This window comes from Crocuta crocuta, unplaced genomic scaffold, assembly GCF_008692635.1.
Source record: "Crocuta crocuta isolate KB4526 unplaced genomic scaffold, BGI_CrCroc_1.0 scaffold50, whole genome shotgun sequence".
Taxonomy (NCBI): Eukaryota; Metazoa; Chordata; class Mammalia; order Carnivora; family Hyaenidae; genus Crocuta; species Crocuta crocuta.
In genome coordinates, this window is record NW_027527428.1 from 5922033 (window position 1) to 5936745 (window position 14713).

The following is a 14713-nucleotide window of genomic DNA, read 5'->3' on the forward strand; positions in this document are numbered from 1 at the left end:
AGGACCTGAATATTTTTTACAGAAAATTCTTATAAAATTTAAGTTTTAAAACCTAGATTAAACTTGTTTTAATGTTTTTGTTTTTGTTTTTGTTTTGAAGGAGAGAAAGACAGAACATGAGGGGGGAAGGGCCAGGGAGAGAGAGAGGGAGACACAGATTCTGAAGCAGACTCCAGGCTCTGAGCTGTCAGCACAGAGCCCAATGCAGGGCTCGAACTCCCGAACCATGAGATTATGACCTGAGCCGAAGTCGGACTCTTAACCGACTGAGCCCCCCAGGTGCCCCAAAAGCTAGATTGAACTTTAACAAAGTTCAAAGTAATTCATGAGCTTAAACGCTAGGTAACTGAGGAAACGGTACCTTCTATAAGCGAATACGGGCACGAGGTAAAACATTACAGATAGTTCACAGGGCCGCAAATTGACCATTTAACCGCTCTTTACTGCCGGCAAAAGATAGGCCTGCTATCCATCAGCGTCTTGGGGTCCTCGCAGAAAGTGTGTGCACATCTCCTAACACAGATTCTTTCTGGTCGTACAGCAGAAGTAATGGCACATATTATTTGCAGAGGGTTGAATGGTGACCCCTAAAAAGAGGCATCCAAGCTCTAGCCACAGGGACCTGTGGCTGTGACCTTATTTGGAAATAGGGTCCTCGCAGACGTGATTGAGTTAAGGATCTCAAGATGATGTCATCCTGGAATTAGAGTGGGGCCTCACCCTAGCGACTGGTGTCTTTACGAGGGTGAGGGGAGGGAGGTCTGAGACACCAGGACAGAGAGGAGGGGACCCGGGGAAGGAGGGGACCCGGGGAAGGGGGTGCTGTGAGGATGGAGGCAGAGATGGGAAGGTCCCTGTGTCAAAGGGATGTCAGGAATCAGAGGCGCCTCCTGCAGAAGCCGGAAGAGACTGGACGGATTCTCTCCTTGAGCTTTTGGAGGGAGCGTGGCCCTAAGGACACCTCAATTTCAAACCTGTGGCCCCCAGCACAGTAAGAAAAATAATTTCTGTTGTTTTACGTCACCAAGTCTGTGATAATTTGTGATTCCAGCCCTAGGAAATGCAAACAATATCATTCCACAGTTAGGTTGTTTTTTTTTCCCCAGATAATAACACACTACTTTGGAGGGGCTTCCTAGTGGCTCAGATGGTTAAGCGTCCGACTTCGGCTCAGGTCGTGATCTCACGGTTCGTGGGTTCGAGCCCCACATCAGGCTCTGTGCTGACAGGTAGCTCAGAGCCTGGAGCCTGTTTCGGATTCTGTGTCTCCCTCTCCCTCTGACCCTCCCCTGCTCACGCTGCCTCTCTCATTCTCAAAAACAAATGAACATTTTAAAAACTTAAAAATAAATAAATAAATAGCACACTGCGTTGGAGATCTATGTGTCTACTTGACTAGACAATTGTCCCTACTTGCTCAAACAGGAAGTGAGGGGTTTCTGTGAAGGTATTTTTGTAGATGTGACTAAGCCACAGTCAGTTGACTTGAGGTCAAGGAGACTGGCCCTGGAAAATCGGGGTGGGTCTGACCCAATCAGCTGAAAGACCGAGGTTTCGGAGGAAGAGGATATTCTGCCCATGGACAGAGCCTTCACCGCCGGAGCCCCAGCCCGCCCTTCCCGACAGCCTGCCCTGCGACCTCCAAGCTGCCCAGGCAGCCCCCACGCAGCGCCAGCCAACAGCTTGCAAGAAATCTCTTTAAAGGGGCGCCTGGGGGGCTCAGTCGGTTCAGGGTCTGACTCTTGATTTCTGCTCAGGGTCATGATCCCAGGGTCGTGGAATTGAGCCCCGTGTCAGGCTCTGCACTGAGCGTGGAGCCTGATTAAAATTCTCTCTGCCTCTCTCTCTCTGCCCCTCTCCCCTGCTCACGCTCTCTCTTCCTAAAATAAAATTTAAAACGATTGTTAATGTTAAAAAAAAGAATCACTTTATGAATTGTCGTTTCTGGTGCTGGCTCTGTTCCCGGGGGATGCGCCCCATCCTTAGACGCAGCTGAGGGCCCTCGTCTGTGCCCCCACATCTCCCTCGATGGCTCGGGTCACTGCTGGCCCTGCTCCTGGCTCCTACCCGGTGGCCATCGCTCTGTCCTCCTGCGGCAGCCTCCTCGGCACTGGCCTGGCAAAGGGCAGTCACTCGATAAATATTTGCTGTGTGAGTCGTTTCAACACAAAAGTCACCTTGCAAATTCCCATCGGGTGGCATCTCGCTGCGTGGTACGTCCCAACCCACCTGCTGAGGTCGTGGGGACACTGTGTGCCACTCCGGGGCACGCAGGCTCCGGTCAGCAGCAGTCACACCAGCCCGGAGCCTTGGAAGGGCAGGGACCCCAGGACGCAGCGTGTGCTAAACCCAAACAGACGTGAACGGGTGACGCGGACAGCATCCCTGTCACGTCTGTAGCCACAACGTGTGAAACTCAGGTGTCAGCCCCAAAGAGGAAAACCCCATCGAAACACCTCGGAAAGACAGCGAGCACCGCTGTGGGCGCGGGGGGTCATTCCTGGGTGCTCACGGGACCCAGCCGGGACGTGCAGGGCCGGAGGAGCCGGGGCTGGGGCCCACCTGTGCTGTGGGGGCTCGATGAACAGCACGTCAGCAGGCATTTGCGCGCCTCCTGGCCCCTGCGCGGCGGGCCTGCACCTCTCAAGTCCACTACGCAGAAGAACTGGGTTTTCTGAGTGCTGCTCACTGCCGCAAGGGCTAAACATCAGGACAACTCCCCACATAGCCGTCGGGGGCTCGTTAAGCCACGACACATCCAGGTATGGAACATTCTGGAGAAATCCAAAGGAACAAGGCAGGTCCACCCACCTGATGGGCACAGCCTTCAGGCCACGTGGCTAAGAGGAAAAAGCAGCAAACAGAACACGTGCGCTGCACGGCCGTGCGTGTGATCGAGAGGTAACCGTGGGCGGGCACGCGGGGCGGAAACGCTCAGAGCGTCCTTGCCAGCGGGAACCAAATGTCCCCAGAAGGAAGCCTAGGAAGCGGGCATGTGTGATGCTTCCAGGATGGGGCACCAGGCTGCTGGGCAGCAGAGGGGGGAGGCTTCCCAGCGCGCATCTGCTGAACCCTCTGCACTTGGCACCCCCGGGCCTATGTCCCACTCTCCCCACTGGGTTGACAGCCGCGAAGGCCGGTGGCGGAGAAGCAGAGCTCAGAGGTGGCGGTGTGGCCGAGTGGCTGGCAAGATGCTGCCCCACACAGGCAGGAGCCCAGGCTCGGGCACAGTGAGCCCTGGGCCCTCCTTTGGTCCCCGGGGCCGCCCTGTGCTCACCTGCAAAGTGCCATTTCCACAGTCCCTTCTGGTTTTTGTTTTTCTCTTTTGAGGCGGAGGGGAGGGGGGTGGCGGGAAAATCTCAAGCAGGCTCCACGCTCAGCACGAGGCCCGACGGGGAGCTCGATCCCACAGCCCTGGGGTCGTGACCTGAGTTAGACGCTCAACCGACTGAGCCACCCAGGTGCCTCCCCCCCACCCTCTGGCTCAACCTCCTCTGACTCCAAATGCAATTCCTCCGGTTATCACTGAGATTTCTGCCAAAAGGAAGAAAGAAAAGGGCTTTAAAAAAAAAAGTGTCCTTTGGACTTAATTTCATATTCTCTCATCAACACGCAGCAGGATTTAAAAAGGACAATGCAAATTTTTGTGTGACCGAAATGACATTTCTTTGTTTGGGTTCTTGTAGACAAAAAGTAATCCCACTGATGATGGGGGTAGAAGCGTACGTGCACTTGACTCTAAGGGGCATTTGTAAGCAGGGTCTCAGATCCACATTCCCGAAGCCCGTGGGTCCATCGGTGGTACTCAAAGGAGTTATGGAGGACGCCCGAGATCACCTCCAGCAGCCAGAAAGAACAATGAGCAAACTCATAAATGCGCATTCCTTTACCGCTTTGAATCCCCAAACTAATTATTGGGTTTTAAGTAAGGGCTTCATCCTAGATTTCAGAGCTTTGTTAAATGGACGTTATTTTTAAATTTGTGAAAATACTGCATTTCACACTGGCAAAGTGCGCTCACGAAATCGTTTTACACTTGAACAATCCTGCACCAGGCAAAGGTCTTGAACCAAAGCAGACGCGGGGCGTGTAACAGGCGTGATTGATTTGTGTTAGAACACCAGCGACACCAGCGACGTGTCAGGCACATCCAGAGACGCGCTGGACAGACTTATGACTCTCAGGGCCGCCGAGAACGCGGGGGAAGAGTCAGCCCCGTCTGTTTGGGGCAGGCATGTAAATCAGCGCGGACCCTCGGAGACAGCCTGGCATCTCGAACAAAAACAGGAAAACCACGTGCCCTTTAATAAAAAAAAAAAAAATCGAGGCACACGTTTCCAGATGTGCGAGCACCTTGCAGGGGCAAAGATAAAGAGGCCCGTCGCTGCATCGTTTCCCACTGGAATCGGGGGCTGATGTGATTGCAAAATTAAGAACAAAAGCATAAAATATGCAATGGAAGGTCTCCCGCAAGGGGCTGTGGGCTGGTCTCCAAAACATCACAAAGGGGTAGGTTAACTGCCCATCGCTCACCACCTGTAACGGTGCTCCTTACCCTTCCGGCCCCGAGAATTCAAGGCCGTCACAGTCCCCGTCAATCCTGGAGGGCCTCCTGTGTGCAGGCCGCTGAACCCCTCCCACTCCGGGCCCGCCCACCCCCACCAGGCACCTCTGCAGCAAGACCTGAAGCAACTGAGGATTCCTTTTCTGCGTCTGTAAAAAATTGAGGGCTGGGACACGCCGCCCTTTGTGGGAAGTGTTCTAAACAACGAGGCTGCAGGTAGCATGGAGGTTTCCCGGGTCAGGATCTCTGGGGTGGGGCCCAGGGAATTCTTAGGCAAACAGAAAGGTTGAGAGCTTCTGCAAGCACCTATCTGCGCTTGTTCTTACGTGAGCTCTGGTACCGAACCACCGTGCGTCAGGTATGCGTGGTAAGTACCCATCACGTATACAGAACCTGCATCACATAACAAGGCTAGCCTGTAAGTCCCATCTCAGCCTTACAAATGTGAGGGCAATCATCACGTTAAATATTAAAGATTGTTCAGGGGCGCCGGGGCGGCTCAGTGGGTTAAGCATCCAACTTCGGCTCAGGTCATGATCTCCCGGTTTGTGGGTTCGAGCCCCGCGTCGGGCTCTGTGCTGACAGCTCAGAGCCTGGAGCTGCTTCAGATTCCGTGTCTCCCTCTCTCTCTGCTCCTCCCCTGCTCATGCTCTGTCTCTCAAAAATAAAAATAAACATTAAAGACTTTTTTTAATATAAAAGATTGTGCAGTGCATTATTCCATATCCTGATCTCACCCTGGGATCAGGGATTGTGTCTGGTGTGCGTGGTGGTAGGTCCTCTTTTCATAGCCAACCCTGATTATAGTTATGAGATGGTATTTGCAGGAAAACTAAGAGCTGTCCTGAAGCGGCTCTGTAGGACATAAGTAATGTTACTTGGTTTTAGCTGCCAGAGGTGGCCCAGCAAACGGTGCTGGCTTAATGTCAGTCCCTGACTTCTATTCACTGGAAAGTGACACCATCATCCCTTGCCTGGTGTCTCGGCTTTTCAAGTCACAGGAGCAGCATGAAAACGTTTATCCTTTCTCAGTGATACCTTAGACCTCGATGAGTTAACATTTGTCACACGCATTGTACTTGCATGGAAAGAACGTGGGATTAAATGAAGTATTTAGTCTGAATGTTCTCCTGTGTGCCTGTGTTTTAAACATCTTTCTGTATGTGTTATAAACATTCTCGAATGTAAGAATAGGGGTACTAGTAAACCATGCACGTTCCAGGATTAATTCAACGAAGTGCGTGACTCTTGCTTTAAATGTGTTTAGAGTCTATCCCCATGGACCTGTGTTGTCCGGGTACATGGCCGCTAGCTACATGTGGCTATTTAAATTTCAGTTACCTAAACTTAACTAAAATAAAAAAATTCCAGTCCTCGGTAGCACTGGCCACATTTCAGGTGCCCACTAGCTATCGACAGCTAATGGCAAAAGTACCGAAGAGTGTAGGTACAAGGAGCTTGCAGATACAAGAACATTTCTGAAAGTTCCTGAAACGACAGCACTTGGGGCCTCTGGAGGGCTAGTCGGTTGAGCATCTGACTTCGGCTCAGGTCATGATCTCGCGGTTTGTGAGTTCGAGCCCCGCGCCGGGCTCTGTGCTGACAGCTCAGTCTGGAGCCTGCTTCAGATTCTGTGTCTCCCTCTTTCTCTGCCCACCCCTTGCTTGCTCTCTCTCTCTCTCTCTCAAAAATAAATAAACATTAAAAAAAAAAAAGACTTCAGAGACAGCACTGCTCTTCACTCTCCATGCTGTATCTGGTCTGGCCGGGATGATAGCAAATGCTGAGTGACTCTTGGTGTAATGAGCAAGAAAATAATCACATCTGACTTGTCTTAATAATTCTTAAATGTGACAGTCTGTGACAGTCAAGACGGAAGACAGAATCTGCTTTAGCCCAAATCCATGTTTTGACAGAATTGGATTAGCTGGAATTATTCCTTGCTTCTGCCTGCTTCTAGTTTTTTTATGGAACACTTCACAAATTTTGGATCAACCCTCACCCTATTTCTCTGCTAATTTAATTCTAGTCAAATCTGTCATATCTGTTTCTCCAAATAAATTATCTAAGCATTATTTTACCCAAACTGGGGGGTCTCAGTGGAATCGACGATATACATGTTAAACCTTTCAGGAAATTGATTTTTTTCTTAACAGGTTGGGATCAAATTCTAGACGAACTTATTACTTAGGGCAAGAAAGAATTCTCCTCTTTAAGCTTCCTTTGCTTAAAAAAAAAAAGAAAAAAATTAAGCAAGTATCCCGGGGAACCATTTATCACCAAGAGGAAACTGGAAACTTCCAGGGCAAAAACCTCACACCCAAGACAAATTCCGCAAGGAAACCTGAGTTGAAACTGATCCAGCTATTTTTAGGACCACAATAAATACACCTTTGGCTTCAGCCCCACAATTTACTGCCGATTTCCACAAGCTGGGGACACAGACACTGCTGCACTTTGTGAGGGGCTCTCTGCACCCCAGGAGGGTAGGTTTCAGTCCAAAGCAGGGTTTCTGGGCTGCAGCCCCTCCTGAACGAGCCATCATTTCCACCCAAACCCAAGCGCGCCCTCCTCCTTCCCGCCCTCTTTGCAAGCCATATCTAAGTTTGCAAATGTTATCCAAGATCTCTCCAGGATATCAAATGAATATAACATTACTTAACCAAATACACTGGAAAACATGCCAGAAATTGAATGATGGGGCCCCTACAGTTCCCAATTTTTACAGCAGGCGTTTCCGTTAAAACAACAACAAAAAATACATTTCTCCTGCAGAATTTAAACATGGCTTTAATGATCAAAAATTACTTTTAGACATTCTCCTGCGACAAGAAACGACTTTCTGATCTGCTCAGCAGAGAGAGCACTTTGCAGCTGCGTTCAAGGGAGAAGCAAAACCAGAAAATGGATTTTCATTGAGTTGAACTGTACTGATGTGGAGAAAGTTAAGGCTGATGCACGTCGCCTTTACTCCGCGTTTGACTTTGATTCGAGATCTAAATGGTTTAAGGGAGAGTTGCTCACGGGAATACGGATCTCAGCAGAAGAAACTAAAGGGGCAGGCTGTCCACGGTGACCCCAGAGAGGCCTCCAGGCCACCAGCCCCCCCCCCCCCCCCCCCCACGCGCGCGTCTGCCCGGTCTCCTTTCGGTCACGTGCAATTGATGCAAAGGACACATCCCAAATCCCAAATCCCAAATCCCGGCGGGCCCATTAGAGACCTAGTCCTAGGTCGGAACCATCTCCTCAACATCGCTCCCACCCCCACCGCGTCCATTTCTTCAGAACCGTGAACCAAAGTAAGAAGAGGTGCAGCTGCGTTCCTCCCAGCGCGTGCCCTCAATCCTGGGGGCTGGGTCCCCCTCTCCACGGCTAGAAGAAAGGACACGGGGCAGTACGCGTCTTCGTTTGGTGCATTTTCCCCTCTCGCCTTTGCGGGGGAAAGAACAGGCGGCTCCGCTGCCCCAGGACTTCGCGTCCCGTCCCTTCCCCGTTCGGCCCCGTTAGGCTGGCGCGCAAAACGGGAGACTTCTGCCCCGAGCCGAAGGGGCCCCAGGGCGGAAGGGCAGAGGGTGGGNNNAGCCCCTCCGGCCACAGCCCGGACCCCGCGCCCCCGGGCCGCTTCCCTCCCGCGCCCATTTGTTGCCTGCGCCCCCGGCCCGCCTCGGCCCTGCGCGCGGGACGCGAGCCCCCCTCCTCCCGTCCACATTTTCCCCGCTGTAACCTGAGCTTTCTATTGATGGACGTAGGGCTCCTTTTTTTTTTCTTTCTTTACCCCTTTTAAAGTAAGGAAGGGTATTTGGCATCCCCGGAAGGAGCTCTGTTTACAACCCCTTGGGCGCACCCGTTTCTTCCCGGACCCCACTTTGCTTTGCTTTCCCCTCCCAGTGCCCCGGCCCGCGCTCGCGTGGGCGCCAGCACATTGTTCTTAATCTTTGGGCCGCACTGCTGTGCCCCTCGGCCTTCCCCTCCCTGCATCCCGGAGCGGCCTTCCCTTCCCTTCCCCTCCTGGATCCGGGCCAGGGTTTGGGGGCTTCCCTCCCTGCTACTTCCCATTTTACTTGGATTCGGTTTCCTCCCGGGGAGGGGGAGACCGGGGAGTTTCCCTGATGTGAATTGGGGTTGAGGTGGTGGCCTCCCTTTAAGTTTGAGGCTAAGGTGTTGGCTTCGAGACTCACCCTCTCCAGCCATTCATCCTGGACGTGGGTGGGATTTGGGGGGCTCCACAGGGATTGGAGGGCGATAGGCAGTTTTCTGAAGTAGCTGGTTACTCACTGCCTGTTGTTTCTTGATACCTTGTTTTTTCCTTTTCCAGACACAACAGCTGGGAGCCAGAGGAGAATATCCTGGACCCGAGGCTGCTCCTGGCCTTCCAGAAGAAGTGAGAAAGTTAACAGCTCGCGTGGGCGGGGGGACAGGCTGGGGGGGCAGTGGCCTGTCACCAGCCGTGCTGGCCTTCCAGGGGGCCTGGGCGGCGCTCTGAGTCCCAGTAGCAGTGGTCACCAGGGCCCCGTGTTTCGTGGCTATCTGTGAAGACGGGAGCAAGCTTCAAGGTCCCAGATGAGAGCTTCCGCCCACCTTCTGCAGGCGGCCAGCAGCGCAGCGCGACTTAGCGCTGCCTTTGGCCTTCCTGACAGCCACGCGTGCAAAAGCGAACCTTGTCGGTTCCTTCGTGAAAAGTTCCGGTTCCTCCGCTTGGCCTTTTTTTTTGTTGAGTAATTTGCTAACAGCGCTAATAAAAACCAGGGTGACAGGTTTGCCGTTAGATTAGTGACCTGGCCGCCCTGGGTGGCCTGAGGGGGCCGTTGAGCAAGAAGAGAAGGCTCAGAGAGGGAGCTGAGACGGCACAGCCAGAAGTCCGGCCAGCTGGGGTGTTCTGTGCCGGAAACAGCACCTCTAAGCGGTAAAACAGGCGGTACTGAGTGAGCACCCCTGCGGGTCTCAGGGGATGAATTTCCACTTGTAATTATAGACGAGGTGTCTTTTTTTAGATAGGAGACTGGGTTGAGAGGGACCTCCTTTGACCTCAGGCGAAAGGGTGGTGAGTTGCAGGCAATGGATGCCTCCCATCCCGGCCTACGGGCCCAGGGAATGCAATTCTGAAGCGGGCGGGTGGAGGCAAGGTGCAGGTGCTTCTCTGGGGCTCGCCCTGTTCGTAGAGGCAGAGGAATTAGTTGCCCAAAGGCCTTCCCGTCTAGGGGCAGTCTGGCCAGCTTGTTCTCTGGTCCGCTTCCCCTCCCCCAACAGAAGCACAGTATTTTTGGTCTTCTTAAAGAGACCATGATCGCAGAAGAAAATAAAGAAATAAAGATAGGCTTTTGGCAGAGTATGCAAACAGGTGAGCCTAAACTTGCTTGAGTACCTCTGGAAAAGTTTATCCCTAAGCAGATCTCTGATCATCTGCTATTTAATTCCTACTTTGGTCTTGTAAGTGGGGGGTTGGAGGATTTGGTCCATTTCTCTGCAGGACAGCATCCTGTTGAGAGGGGGTGTGTCCTTAACTTTATTTTTGGTGACTGCACATCAGAGAAGAACTAGGTTTAGCCAGTGTCCCAAGAGCATAAAGATTGAAGCATGGGGTGGTCTGGTTTTATGCCATGGGGGGAGAGAAATCGGGAGGTGGGTGTCTCCCTTCCCCTGTGCGCCCCGAAGAACCCCCACCCCCGGAAACGAGCTAGCAGCCACGTGCTTGGGGTGGGGTAACCTGGTGTTTTTAAGGGCAAGTCTGAGGTTCAGAATGTGCAGGTGCAGTTTAAGTATCAGCAGACCCATGAGGTAGTCCTGCCCTTCTAGAAGACCAGTTAGGGGCTGCTTTGGACTCTGAGCTCTGTCTGGTTGTACTAATTGGATTCTTTAAGAGATGGCCTTCCAGACCCCAATGAGATGACGTTTGCCGGTTTTAATTACTGGGAGGCTTCTCTGGATTGAGTTTCTTCCCCGGGGGTAACCTGAAGGCTTCCTCTTGGGGGTGAGGCTGGGGGTGGCTTCCTTGGCTTCATGACCCTGAGTCCCAGGGGTCCCAGGAGCTGCCTAGAGATGTGCTCCTAGGAACACAGCCTCTTCGGGACCGGGTCCCTCCAGCGCATCAATCTAGAACACCATCTAGGAACAGTGAAGTCCTGGAAAAGGAAACCGGGAGGGAACCGTGAACCAGGGCACCGCCCTGTGCTCCGGGAACCTGTGAGCGGCGTGCAGCCGCGGAGACGCAGAGGCCCCCGNGGTGGGGTCGCACCAGCTGGGAGTTCTGGCTCCTCCTTAGTGGGCTGCCTTCTAGAAGTTCCATGAAACGTTTTACCTGCACAAAGTGACCGCGGTCAGCGTGGGCCTGTCTGAAGGGGAGTCTGAGAAAACCGCAGAAGAGTTCCTTTCCCAGCTTTGCCAGAATTTCTTTCACTTGCTTGTATCCGAACGCAAATGAATCGTATGGGTGCAAAATAATAAGCTTATTGCACAGAGGAGGGTGCAGACGTCTGTTGTGAATACGCTAACTAACGGGCCACGTTTTTGCAGCAAAGGTGGTGATAAGCTATCCTAGGCCCCAAGTGCCAGGGGCTGTTGGGAGCCCTGGGTTCCCATGTGGGGGGAGCGGGTTGCCCACGGGCCTTCTCCCACCCTGATTGGGGACTGTCTTCAGGGAACACGAGAAGGAAGTACAGAACCGGAAGCGAGGCAAGCGGCCCAGGGGCAGGCCCCGGAAGCACACGGTCATGTCCTGCAGCCGGCACTCCAAGCTCAAGGTGGGTTGCTGCTGGCCCGACGTGGCTCCTTCCCTCCGAGCGCGCACTCTGGGCAGAGCAGGAGGCGCCGTGGGATGGCTGGGGCTTCGGGGAATGGGATTGGGCAGCGTGTCCACACGTGGTTCCCTTGCCCAGGAGACCGTGGCCTCAGGCTTTCTTCCTCACTTGTTAGGGTTAGAGGTTAGAGGTTAGAGGTTAGGGGTTGGGGTTAGGGTTTAGGGGCTGGGGTTGGGATTAGGATTTAGGGGTTAGAGTTAGGGGTTAGGATTTAGGGGTTCGGGATTGAGGTTAGGGTTTAGGGGTTGGGGTTAGGGTTTAGGGGCTGGGGTTGGGATTAGGATTTAGGGGTTAGAGTTAGGGGTTGGGGTTAGGATTTAGGGGTTCGGGATTGAGGTTAGGGTTTAGGGGTTGGGGTTAGGCCTGAGCCAGCGGGGGCAACAGCAGGCCCCAGCTCCCCCTCCCACCCCGGCCGGCCACCTGCAGCGGCCGCCCCCCTCCAGAGCTGGTTTCCGGTTCGTTCCGTATCCCTCGTGGACAGCAGGGTCCGACTGAGCTGCTGACCACTGTCTCATTGCTGGTGGCTCACAGGAGAGGAAGGGGACAGGAAGTGCACATACAGTAGGTGCTCGCAGATTCACAACGATCCAGGGCAACACATGAGCACACGCGCACCTGGCAATGCCTTCCTTGAGCAGTTCAGAGGCAGGGTGCAGGGAGATGGTTGTGAGTGTGTCTTAGGTTCCCTTCCCAGGGGCCCTGCCCCAGGATCTCGAAGCCACACATTGTGGCCCAGAGCTCAGTCACGTACACAAACTGCTCTCGTGGGAGGCTCTGGAAACCTCCTGTGTCAGGGGCTGAGGGGAGTCCTGCGCGGGAGAATACGGGGTGTCGATGGAGAGAGGCGACGCAGGCCAGCCCTGTGGCTCAGGCCCCTGCCAGCTGCGGAGACCAGCTGGGGACCATGGAAGTGGCTTCGAGGCGGAGGGCCCGGCTGGACAAGGAGGCCCTGAGGCCCCGGGTGGGGTTCAGCCGTCCCAGCAGAAGGCGGACAAGCTTTGCAGCAGGGACCCCGTGCTGGCTTGGCCTCCCTGCAGCGCACCTCTTCAGGCACCAAGTCAGTGGGACACAGTGTGCACTTACTGCACTTGGGGAGATGCCCAGGAGACGGGAGGGCGGCACTTTATTTTCCTGGCCACCGGAATGTCCTGAAGGGGTCGCATTTGGAAGTGGGACATCCTCTTCTGTTAGAGCGCAGAGCCCGTACCACACGCCTCCGCCCCCTGACCTAAGGCCCAGGAATCGTCTTCCTCCACACTTCCCTCCCTGAGCTGTGTGTGGGAGCGTCTGGGGCCAGACCGTCCCCGTCACGGCCATGGCGTCAGGGACGTGACTGCACGCGGTCTTGGCTGTGTTCCGATTTCCTGAACCCCCTGTTTTTTTGTTCTGTTCGTTCTGCTTTTAACTGTATTCTGTGGACTCAGGAGGACTTTCTGGATCTTTTCTGGAACACGGTGGTGAGAAACCGCTCCCTCTCGGCTGCTTGTCTCCCGTGGAAGCCACCAGAGGTTTTGGCTTGGAGCCGTCTGGTGCTCTCTGGACCCTGAGGGCCTGGTGACATCTTCTGCTCTGTCTTTGCAGGAACCAGACGCGCCTTCCAAGTCCAGCAGCTCCTCATCTTCCTCCACATCTTCCTCCACTTCCTCGGACGAAGAGGAGGACAGCGACTTAGACGCCAAGAGGGGTTCCCGGGGCCGCGAGACCCACCCAGTGCCTCAGAAGAAGGCCCAGATCTTGGTGGCCAAGCCTGAGTTGAAGGACCCCATCCGGAAGAAACGAGGCCGCAAGCCCCTGCCGCCGGAGCAGAAGGCAGCCCGGAGGCCCGTGAACCTGGCCAAGGTGCTGAAAACCGCCAGAAAGGACCTGGGCACGGCAGCCGGCAAGCTGCCCCCTCCGCTCAGCGCCCCCGTGGCGGGCCTCGCAGCCCTGAAGGCCCACGCCAAGGAGGCGTGCGGCGGCCCCGGCACCATGGCCAGCCCGGAGAACCTGGCCAGCCTGATGAAGGGCATGGCCGGCAGCCCCAGCCGCGGTGGCCTCAGCTGGCAGAGCTCCATCGTGCACTACATGAACCGAATGAGCCAGAGCCAGGCCCAGGCCGCCAGCAGATTGGCACTCAAAGCCCAGGCCGCCAGCAAGTGTGGCCTCGGGCTGGACCTCAAGGTGAGGACGCAGAAGGGGGAGCTGGGGATGAGCCCCCCCGGAAGCAAAGCCCCAAAAGCCCCCAGCAGCGGGACTGCAGAGCCGAAAGGGGGCAGTGCAGGGGGTCCCCCCTATGTCCACGGCACCGGCAAGGCTGCCGCCGGCTGCCTGGGCCCCCAGCCCACGGCCGCGCAGGAGCTGAGCCTCCAGGCCTTGGACTTACAGAGTGTCAAAAATGGCACACCAGGGGCAGGCGCAACCGCCCGCCATGCCGCGGCCACCAGGGGCATCACTGCCGCCAACCCAGCCACTGGGAAGGGCGCCGGGGGCGTCCCCACCGCGGGGAGCGGGACCGGTGTGTCCTCCGACCCCAGCAAGAGCGAGAAGCTGGCTTCTAGGGGAGCCACCCTGACTGCCCCGACAGGCAAGAGGGACTGCGTCAAGGGCAGCGCAGCCCCCGGGGGGCAGGAGGGCAGCGCAGCCCCCGGGGACGTGCGCAGGACGGCCTTGCCGTCGGAGGTGAGCACCGAGGAGGAAAACAGCAGCTCCGACCCCGACCCCGACCCCGCCTCCCCGCCCAGCGCCGGACAAAACCTGTCTGTGTCTGTGCAGACCAGCCAGGACTGGAAGCCCCCCCGCAGCCTCATCGAGCACGTCTTCGTCACTGATGTCACCGCCAACCTCGTCACGGTCACGGTGAAGGAGTCCCCCACCAGCGTGGGCTTCTTCAACCTGAGACATTACTGACGCCCGCGGCCGCCTGGCTGCCCGCGCTTGGCTTCTGGTTTCACGCTGGTGACTGCCCTGCGCCCCGGGCCCGCTCCGGGTTTACGGCAGCCTCCTGCAGGGGCGGGCTCGGAGGGGACGCCCCCAGGCCCCGCCTGGGCTCCAGGCAGGGTCGTACCTTGATGCCTTGCCAAGGTGGCCTTGCTCTCGTTCCTACCTCTGGGCCTTTGCTTCGCTTCCCACGCACCTCAGGAAGTCTGCCTCCCCGGCCTCCGGCTGACCGTTTCTCACGCGTCCCCTGCTGGCTGTTTGAACTGCCCTCCCTCCCGGGCGCGTGATGACAGAATGTGGTCCACTCTCTTCTGGGTTTCCCAGGGACACAGCTGTTGGAGGGAACGCGTCTGGGGGAGGCGGGGGGGTGGGGAGGTCAGGCCTTGACGGACAGCGTGCGGGCTCAGCTAGGTTTTTAGGAGATGGGCCAGGTAAGGGG

General features: G+C 55.5%; 1 protein-coding gene across 1 annotated transcript; it reads left to right on the forward strand.

Annotated features, from left to right (window-relative positions):
• Positions 1-2028: 2028 nt before the first annotated feature.
• Positions 2029-14705, forward strand: CBX2 (chromobox 2). The gene is made up of 5 exons (XM_077756376.1): positions 2029-2151; positions 2825-2901; positions 8880-8945; positions 11199-11301; positions 12940-14705. The coding sequence occupies exons 1-5, from the start codon at positions 2029-2031 to the stop codon at positions 14242-14244; spliced, it is 1674 nt and encodes a 557-aa protein (XP_077612502.1). The 3' UTR covers positions 14245-14705.
• Positions 14706-14713: the final 8 nt, after the last annotated feature.

Coding starts and splice junctions, on each gene's coding strand:
- CBX2 (XM_077756376.1), top strand. CDS start 2,029: ATGGCTCGGGTCACTGCTGGCCCTGCTCCTGGCTCCTACCCGGTGGCC. Junction 2,152..2,824: donor ACTCGATAAATATTTGCTGT/GTGAGTCGTTTC, acceptor TGATGGGCACAG/CCTTCAGGCCACGTGGCTAA. Junction 8,946..11,198: donor CTCCTGGCCTTCCAGAAGAA/GTGAGAAAGTTA, acceptor GACTGTCTTCAG/GGAACACGAGAAGGAAGTAC.